This window comes from Anopheles stephensi, chromosome X (assembly GCF_013141755.1).
Source record: "Anopheles stephensi strain Indian chromosome X, UCI_ANSTEP_V1.0, whole genome shotgun sequence".
NCBI lineage: Eukaryota > Metazoa > Arthropoda > Insecta > Diptera > Culicidae > Anopheles > Anopheles stephensi.
This window is the reverse complement of record NC_050201.1, coordinates 9674592-9684960: the sequence shown is the minus strand read 5'-3', so window position 1 is coordinate 9684960 and position 10369 is coordinate 9674592. Positions and strand designations below refer to the sequence as shown.

General features: G+C 44.3%; 1 protein-coding gene across 6 annotated transcripts; it reads right to left on the bottom strand.

Annotated features, from left to right (window-relative positions):
- Positions 1-3229: 3229 nt before the first annotated feature.
- LOC118506244 (uncharacterized protein K02A2.6-like) lies at positions 3230-6822 on the bottom strand. Of its 6 annotated transcripts, none has more exons than XM_036043127.1 (3): positions 5784-6822; positions 4297-4866; positions 3230-4210 (listed from the first exon to the last, which is right to left on the bottom strand). In XM_036043127.1, the coding sequence occupies exons 2-3, from the start codon at positions 4417-4419 to the stop codon at positions 3485-3487; spliced, it is 849 nt and encodes a 282-aa protein (XP_035899020.1). In that variant the 5' UTR covers positions 4420-4866; positions 5784-6822; the 3' UTR covers positions 3230-3484. The 6 variants fall into 6 exon arrangements, with proteins under 6 accessions (XP_035899020.1, XP_035899028.1, XP_035899038.1 ...); XM_036043120.1 differs by having other exon boundaries at positions 3231-4210; positions 4385-4866; XM_036043135.1 differs by having other exon boundaries at positions 3230-4866.
- Between the last annotated feature and the right edge of the window lie 3547 nt (positions 6823-10369).

The window sequence follows — 10369 nt, the reverse complement described above, 5'->3', positions numbered from 1 at the left end:
TTTCTGGTCCCATAGCCTGGCAATCAGTCGATGCATGACCGCGAAACGCTTCTCCGGACCCTTCTTGAACAGTTCTGCCACCAGCCCATCGCTTCCAAGCCGATTTGTGGGATTTCGCTTCGCCATGGCTGTCTGATGACACTGATGACTTCATCCAAGGATGGTAAGGGCTCTTAATATTAGAGAAGATTTCCATTTACTAGAGATTTACTCTAGAGATTGATTTTTGGAATATACGCATTTGTAGGAGCATTTTAATTAACTTCAACTATTCACGAATTAATCTCCAAGAATAATAAGTAAAACCCCGGAAAACGTGGCACAAGATTTGAAATACTATTTTGCAAGTATTTGGGAGTATCTGGTATTTGGTTTGGTTTGGGAGTCTCTATCATTAGAATACTTGTGAAGTATTTGAACCAAATAAAAGATGCATTGTGTGTCTGCCATTGAACCGTTAACTCATTCATATGTGTTTTTCGTACTATTTCAGTGTGGCGGATATCTATCCAGTGGCGGATCGAGCCCCTTGGAGACTTTTACCAGGATGAACGTTGGAGGTTCCTAACACGTCTAATATGCTGACTGGGCCAGAGTTAGTCAGAGGCTCCCATGATCTCTGAACCAGTTAATAGGAAAACAAATCTGTGGGGCTCTAAACCCCACAGTTTGATTATCCCTTGGTTTGTATCAAGCTTATCTGTACCGTAAAGCATTTATATTCCGTGGTCAATATTCTATTATCCGCAGAAATCGTCGATCAGTCGTTTTCTTCTAAGATCTCCAGGTTCAATGGTTACACAAGTGCTATAACACTCACCGTATGTCCCATGTGTGTTCCTAATTTCCAAACATTCTAGTTGTCTTGGTATTAACCTAAATGTTTCAAAAATTCTCAGTAAAGTTTCAGACAGTACAACGTGTGATAAGGTTTTCTTTGATATTACTCGTCATATGCTATGCTGTCTGATACTTTTCTGAACAATCATCAACTAACCACGCTTAACCACAATATTGAAGAATGTATTCTAATCTCGTCAATCAACTCCGGCTTTCCGGGTGGGATTTGATTCCTGGCCCTGCCTTCTGCAGACGGGCAACGATTTCACTTTAGCTAGTAGAACGCTTAAGTGTCCGTTTTTATGAATGTTTCCTTTGATACAACGGGTTGCTAGCAATTAATGATGCTTACAACAAGTTATATCAATCGACATTTTCATGAGCATTCTTCCCGTCCAGCAACTGAACAGCTACTTATTCAGTACATAATTACGAGTTTGTTGAATAATTCTAAACTAATTAAATCTAACCTTTAAACCCTTTTAACCCTAATTTCAATGCATTTAGGCTGTAGATGTGTACCACATGAGCGTCAAATGGAGAAGAAGTCGAACACGTCAGTTGCACCGAGCTCGAAGCCTCCGGTGATTTAATCATTTATCCTATCATATCCTATCAAATAGTTATTAAAAAACAACGCATCATCAGCTATTCGTCTATGCATGAACTTTTTTGCTGATTGAATTGACCTTGCGTGTTTATTTGATCTCAGCAAGGAAAGTTCATTCAGTGAAATTTGTCATGACCCATAACAGCGAAACCACTCATCGACGACTATTAGCTAATTAAGAAGCGTGACAGAGCAGGATTGATGATAATCACTCTTGACTTATGAAGGTGTCTAGCATTGAACCGTTTACTCATCAATGTATTTGTTCTTAAGCTATTTCAGTGAGTCGGATATCTGTCCAGGGGCGGATAGAACGCCTTGGAGACTCTAAGCAGGATGAATGTTGGAGGTTTCTAGCTCGTTTAATATGTTGACTTTGCCAGAGTCAGAGTCAGAGACTATCAGTGACGTTTCCAAGCATTCCAGTTCGCTCGGTATTAACCAAAAGGTTTTCTTAACCTCTCAAGATAATGTTAGACGATGCATCGTGTTATAAAGGTTTCTTTGATATTTCTTAAGGCACGAGGCATTATCTGATATTTTCCTGACCAATCATCAACTAACCATTCTTAACCACAACGTCAATCAACGCATGATGAATCATCTACAAACTGTACTGTTTTCCATGTAAGGTTTTTAAGAGTGCGTATGGTATGAGATTCGATCCCCGGTCCTGCTGTCTGGGTCTTCGTGACCTCATTCACCATTTAATAAAGACCAGCAACGATCTCGCTTTAGTCACCAGAACGCTTGAGTGTTCGAGTTTATGAATTTTTCGTTTGATAAAACTTGTTGGAGGCTATAAATGTAGTGATTCCAATAGGTTATTCTTCTTCTTCCTTGGCACGACAACCTCGAGAGGTCTCGGCCTGCCACCATTTCTGGCTTTCTGCGTCTTGATTTTATCCATAGCAAAGTAGTCAGCCCTGCGTACGGGGAGGCGTTCCGGATGGGATTTGAACCCCGGTCCTGCCGTGTGAAGACCGGCGCTGCTGTCGCCTCGCCAATAGGTTATATCAATCTAAATTTTCATGAGCAATCTTCCTCTCACGCGACTATACTGCTCCTTATGCAGGAATCTTTCGAGCTACGAGCAGGTCAAGTAACCACAATAAGAGCGTTTCCATTTACCATTTTGCTAGAGAATGGCAGAATAGGAGTGTTTTCTCCCTTAGCGATTCATAAATTTTTCACCAACATTCTGAAATGTTTCCAAAAGATTTACAGCATTTCAGTAATTAAGAAATGCATCGTCAGCTATTCGTACATTCATAAGTTTTTTTAATCAATGAACCTTTCTTGCATGTTTATTTGATCTCAGCAAGGAAAGTTCATTCAGTGAAATTTGTCATGACCCATAACAGCAGAACCACTTCACAAACGAACGTGACGACTATAAGCTAATTAAGAAGCGTGACACCAAGATAGAAGAAGATTGGTGATGATCACAGCAGTTGCGGATCAACCTAGGAGCGGAAGGAGTGATCGCTCGGGGCTTCGTCGGTCAGGGGGCCCCTTCGGGGAGGGAAATTCTGTTGTTTCCCTCTAATATGACAATTAGCGGGGCCTCAACTGTCATGCCGCACGGGGCCTCCAAATATCTTGACCCACCACTAGATCGCAGGTGAGTTATGAAGTATTTGAACGAAATGTACGGGAAATAGGGCGTCTTGCTTTGAACCGTTTACTCATCAATATTTCTTTTCTTATTTTTATGTTGGTGATATCGGGGGAGACAATGATGCCGGTACGCGGACGATTGCGGTTTACAACAAATTGAAACTTATTTATTACATTACACTTATTACACTTATTACACACGCACACACACACACGCTAAAACTTCGCTCGTCTAACGCGTCCTGTCTCGGCAGCGGCTGGATCAAGAAAGAGGCCGATCGGTCCCGAAGCCCGAACACGAAGGATGAACCGCATGGCACGTCGATCGCTGTCATCCGTTGACAGGACCGAGTAACGGCGTTACGGTCCGGGCCTCCGCTGCTTGGTCGAGTATACACTCAACACCTCCCCCTTTTAATTCAGCCGATACGCGCTGAACCTACGAGGCAGTCTTCTAGTCCTAGAAGATCGTCGTGGTAGCTGTGTCTGTTGGGTGTTGCTGCTGCCACTAGACGAAGCCGCTAGTTGTACCTCCGGTTGCACGGATGATGCTGGCGATGATGCCGGTGCTCGCTGAACCCCTGTCAGCGCCGGTGCTGCTGAAGATGAGGCTGGCTCCGTTGGCAGCGAAGCGGACGGCGACTGCTGACGAGACGTCAAACTCATCTCATCTAAAAGTAAACTAAGGGGAAATTGGTGCTGATCCATCTCGTTCCGTTCTGATGAGCTAGCGACACGGCGGCGGAGCTGATTCACATGACGCCGAAGTCTTCTCTGGTCGTGCGACACAACCTCGTACATGACGTTGCCAATTCTGCGAGCAATCCTCCCTGCTATCCAATTCCAAGAGTTTGCCCGATACACCTTGGCATACACTAAATCACCAGGCTGGTATTCACGAAAGTCATCCTTCGCTGTAGACTCCGATGCTGCAGGAGGGCGCAATAGATGATGAATTGTCCTGGTCGTTCTTCCAAACATCACTTCGGCTGGTGTGCGCTGGTCCAAAGCAGGATTTGGTGTTGAGCGATACGTGAGAAGAAACAAGTCCAGGGCCTCTTCAAGGGACACGTTCCTCGCCCGTATTTTCTTCAGTGATCGCTTGAAGGTATCCACAAATCGCTCTGCCTGGCCGTTGGACTGTGGATGAAAAGGCGGTGTGCGAACATGGTCGATGCCGTTACACTCACAGAACTCCTTGAAGGCCTCGCTGGAGAACTGGGTACCGTTGTCGCTGACCAATGTAACTGGCGGTCCAAATCTGGCAAATATTCCTCGCAAAATAGATATTGTAGCGAATGAGGTAATACTTGCAGTTTTAATGATTTCCGGCCACTTGGAGTAGGCATCTACCGCAATCAGGAAATAGGCTCCCTCCACAGGTCCAGCGTAATCGATGTGTACGCGGTGCCAAGGCCCAGGTGGCTTCGGCCAACATGATGGTATCTGGGATGGTGGTGATTTCGCCGCAGCCTGGCATGCTTCGCATGAAGCAACTCGATCGGCGATGTCGCTGTCCAATGATGGCCAATACACGAAACTGCGTGCAATCGCCTTCATTCGCTGGATGCCCGGATGCCCTTGATGAAGCTGTCTAAGGCATCTCTGCTGCAAAGCTGCGGGAATCACAATCCTCTCTCCGAAGAGGATACAGTCGCCAACGGTCGTCAGTGCTTCCCTTCTGTTGTGGAATTGGGCCAATTCCGCACCATAACTGACCTTGCCTGGCCAACCCGATTGGACGTAGCGGTACACTTCGCGCAGTAGAGGGTCCTTTTTCGTAGCTGCTGCAACTTCTGATCATGTACTCCTGCTCCGGTTTCGCGTGCTTGCTGATGAGCCGCGACAGCAGGTCTGCATTGCCGAATTTATCCGTGGGTATGTACTCGATTTCGAAGTCGTATAGCTGCAGCGCTAGAGCGAACCGCTGCAGCCGGTTGGCAGTATACACAGGAATTCCCTTTTTTGATCCAAAGATGCGCAGCAATGGCTTGTGGTCGGTTTGGAGGCGGAAATGCCTGCCATAAAGCATCTTGTGGAATCGGGTTACTGCAAAGATGATAGCCAGTCCTTCGCGGTCAATCTGGCTGTACCCCTCTTCTGCTTTCGTTAGAGCCCGTGACGCGTGCTGCACCACCTTTATTGATCCATCCGGAAACTTGTGGCTAATGGTGGCTCCGAGCCCAACCGATGAGGCGTCTGCGGCTACTATGATTTCAGCCGTAGGGTCATAATGTGTCAGAAGCAGATCAGACTTTAATATTTCCTTGAACTTTCTGAAGGCCTCTCCGCACTGCTTCGTCCATACAAACTGATTGCCATCTTTCAACAAGTTATCCAGGGGGTATCTCAAATTCCGCATGTTAGGCACAAATTTTCCGTAGTAATTAATGGCACCCAAAAACGAGCGGACTTCATTCACATTTGATGGAGCTGGTAGGTTTACAATAGCATCAATTTTCTTTGGATTTGGTCTAAGGCCAGTACGATCAATTATGTGCCCGAGGTACTCTATCTGATGCGTCTTAAAAGCACACTTCTCAGCTTTGATAGTAAACCCAAATTCTTTAATACGCTGAAGCACCTTGTTGAGATTTTCATCGTGCTCTTCTTCAGTTCTTCCCCCGACAACAACGTCGTCCAGATAGCCAGAAGTGTAACACAATCCGGCGAGCATCGCATCCATTATCTGCTGGAACGCGGCTGACGCAACCTCTCATGCTCCATTGATCCTAGCTTCCGCATAAGCATTCGTACCTTGGCCGCATCGTCAATCCTGGCTGCATCACTGACGAACAGATCCTCGTAGCGCGAGTACCACGCCTCGAACGTTAGACCGGCTTCAGCCTCGAAGCAGAATTCGGTGATGTTTCTCGCCACCGAGTCCAGGATTTGCTCCGGATTGGCTGGAGCTGACCGATGCTGCTGCTGCGGTTGCGACGCGATTTCCGATACTAGTGGTTGCTGCTGTGATGCACTTGGCGGATGCACTACTGGTAGCTGCTGCTGCGATGCGTTTGTGGGCAGTGATGCTGGCGGCTGTTGCTCAATTTTTGTCATTAATTGGCGTAGAAGCTGCATTATTTGATACATTGTTGGCTCACCGTTTTGTGACACGCCTGGTAGCGATGGCGGGTGCTGCATCGAAGCGGCTGGAGCGAGCGATGGCGGATGAAGGCTTGTGGGCGCTGATGATAGCGATGGCGAAAAATGTACCGAGGACGCTTGAGATCCCTGCTGCTCGACCGCTGGAGCGTTTGGCGGGAGCGGTTGGCCGTATCCGGGTTGTAGTAACGCAGTACCCGGGGTTTCGAACTGCTGCGAGAGACGGCGCTGCTCTTCCTCCATCGATGAGTCCGTACGACGGCGTTTGCGTGAGGAAGGAATTGTTGCTCTGCGTGTGTATCACTTTTTTTTACCAAATTTCCTCGTCGCCACTTTTATGTTGGTGATATCGGGGGAGACAATGATGCCGGTACGCGGACGATTGCGGTTTACAACAAATTGAAACTTATTTATTACATTACACTTATTACACTTATTACACACGCACACACACACACGCTAGAACTTCGCTCGTCTAACGCGTCCTGTCTCGGCAGCGGCTGGATCAAGAAAGAGGCCGATCGGTCCCGAAGCCCGAACACGAAGGATGAACCGCATGGCACGTCGATCGCTGTCATCCGTTGACAGGACCGAGTAACGGCGTTACGGTCCGGGCCTCCGCTGCTTGGTCGAGTATACACTCAACACTTATGTTCCATTCCAGTTTGCTCGGTATTAACCAAAATGTTTTTCTGAAACTCTCAAGATCATGTTAGACGATGCATCCTGTTATAAAGATTTCTTTGATATTTCTTTCGGCAGGTGGCATCATCTGATATTTTCCTGACCAATCATCAACTAACAACGCTTAACCACAATAATGAAGAATGTATTCTAATCTCGTCAATCAACTCCGGCATTCCAAATGGGGTTCGATCCCTGGTCCTGCCTTCTGAAGACCGGCAACGATTTCACCTTAGCTGGTAGAACGCTTAAGTGTCCGTTTTTATGAATGTTTCCTTTGATACAACGGGTTGCTAGCAATTACATTAATGATGCTTACAAGTTATATCAATCGACATTTTCATGAGCATTCTTCCCGTCCAGCAACTGAACAGCTACTTATTCAGTATATAATTACGAGTTTGTTAAATAATTCTAACCTAATTAAATCTAACCTTTAAACCCTCTTAACCCTAATTTCAATGCATTTAGGCTGTAGATGTGTGCCACATGAGCGTCAAATGGAAAAGAAGTCGAACACGTCAGTTGCACCGAGCTCGAAGCCTCCGGTGATTTAATCATTTATCCTATCAAATCCTATCAAATAGTTATTAAAAAACAACGCATCATCAGCTATTCGTCTATGCATGAACTTTTTTGCTGATTGAATTGACCTTGCGTGTTTATTTGATCTCAGCAAGGAAAGTTCATTCAGTGAAATTTGTCATGACCCATAAAAGCAAAACCACTTATCGACGACTATTAACTAATTAAGAAGCGTGACAGAGTAGGATTGATGATGATCACTCTTGACTTATGAAGGTGTCTAGCATTGAACCGTTTACTCATCATTGTATTTGTTCTTAAGCTATTTCAGTGAGTCGGATATCTGTCCAGTGGCGGATCGAGCCCCTTGGAGGCTCTAAGCAGGATGAATGTTGGAGGTTTCTAGCTCGTTTAATATGTTGAGTATGCCAGAGTCATTGTCAGATACTATCAGTGACGTTTCCAAGCATTTCAGTTCGCTCGGTATTAACCAAAAGGTTTTCTTAACCTCTCAAGATAATGTTAGACGATGCATCCTGTTTTAAAGATTTCTTTGATATTTCTTTAGGCAGGTGGCATCATCTGATATTTTCCTGACCAATCATCAACTAACCACGCTTAACCACAATATAAAAGAATGTATCCCAATCTCGTCAACCAACTTCGGCATTCCGGGTGGGATACGATCCATAATCATGTCGGCTAAAAACCGGCAACGATTTCTCTTTGGCCACCAAAACCCTTATAAGTGTGTGAGTTTATGAATTTTTCGTTTGATAAAACTTGTTGCAAACAATAACTTTTATGTCGCTTCCAATAGGTTATATCTATCGAAATTTTCATGAGCATTCTTACTCTCACGAAACTTATTCTGGATACACTGGTGTAGGAATATTTGAATTCCCTTAACTATTCACAAATCAACCAAAATGTCCATTTAGTGACTGTTGACAACTGCAGTATAATGGCTGTTTAGCTCTGGTTTCTTTGCAAGTGTATCTTCAGTGTGTGTGAGAGTGTGTATCTTCGTGCAATAAGTTTATGGTAACGAGGGGGGTTGTGCCGGTATCAGCGTCTCAACGTTGACTTCAGCATACGATCCTTTCATTTACGTATACGTGTCCTGTCACTCGTAGATATATGTATAGATGTGTGCGTGACATCGCGGGTGAAGCGTAGTGGATATTGTTAGTAGAGTGGACAGTGTTTGTGTATCATAGGACGGACGCTGTGATTTGATATTACAGCAAGTATTTTTCGCCGTCGTTTAACCGAGCATGCCCGGGATAAGGCAAATAACAGGGAGGAAATGCCTTGTTAAAATTTGTGAATTTGTAAAAGTCAACACATGCGGTGTTGACAATACGGCGTCAAGCCGTCATCCTATAAATATAAATAAATAAATAAGTATTTTTCGCCCGAGTTTTTCGCCCCACATTCTTCAAACGAACTTATGGCTTATGTCAGACTTATCAGTGAGAGTAAAAGTTTATGTATGATTCTTGTTTGGAGAAGAAACAAAGTTTGGTGGGTGTAAGGGCGGATGTGAGTAATTCGTGCGATTTGTCCACGCAATCTCTTGTGGATTTGGAGGCGAGATTTCCAACGCATTAGAGAAAGGAATTGAGACGCTTAAAACTGAGGGTTGGATACAACCTTGCGTGAATCTTAATATGCAATAGAAGCCGCTCGTTTGGCAAAGGAAGCAACTTCTGACAATTATAAAACCAGCAAAACAGTGCGTAACGAAACTTTGGCTACGGTAACAAGAAAGAAGAAAAAGACAAATAGTGGGGATTGCAATGTTCAAACTATCATAAATACATTTGACGCGGGTGATGCTAACATCGCACCCAAATATTAGCCAAAGAAACAAATAAAATTAAATCTAGCAAAACTCTGGTTATTGTCCCCAAGGAGGGTTAATCTTGTGTGAATACAGGAGCTGATCTGCGGGCTCGACTGGACCCGAGAAGACAGATGATCACAGGTGACTTATGACGTATTTGAACCAAATTAAAGGTAAATTGTGTGTCTAGCTTTGTACCGTTTACTCATCAATATTGGTTTTCCTATGTTATTTCAGTGTGTCGGATATCTATCCATCGCCGGCTCGAGCCGCTTGGAAGCCCCCCTCCTAAGTGTTGGAGGCTCCTACCACGTCGCATATGTCGAGTAGGCCAGAGTCAAAAGCCAAGTAGAAATATTGTATGAGGCCGTTTAAGGAGATCCAGGCCCATAGAATGATTAAGGCTCCCAGGACCTCTCAACCAGTTTATAGAAAGATATTCCTTGGTGCTCTAAACCCCAAGGATTGACTATCCGTTGGTATGTAGCGAAGATAAATACCAGTCAAAGTACCGTGAAGCATTTATATTCTGTGGTGAATCTTCTATTATCCGCAGCAATCGTCGATCGATCGTTTTCTTCTAGGATTTTCATATTTAATGGTTACGCAAGTGCTACTTGACACATCATAGCCACTCGTGTATCACGGACGTGGCACAGTATGTCCCATGTGTGTTCCCAATTTCCAATCATTCTAGTTGTCTTGGTATTAACCTAAATGTTTCAAAAGTTGTCAGTAATGTTTCAGACAGTACAACGTGTGATAAGGTTTTCTTTGATATTACTTTTCATATGCAATGCTGTCTGATACTTTTCTGAACAATCATCAACGAACCATGCTTAACCACAGTATAAAAAGAATATAACCCAATCGCGCCAATCAACGCATGATGAATCATCTACAAAGTGCATTGTTTTTAATGTAAGTGTATTAAGAGTGCGTACAGGGAGGCTTTCCGGGCGTTTGTTTAATGTTTCGTTTGTTAATACATTAATGTTGCTTGCAAGAGGTTATATCAATCGACATTTTCATGAGCATTCTTCCTCGCACGAAGCTTATTCAGTTCATACATTTGTACGAGTATATGAATTCTCGTAAACCTTTCACAATTTCTTCACCATATTTCTGAAATGTTT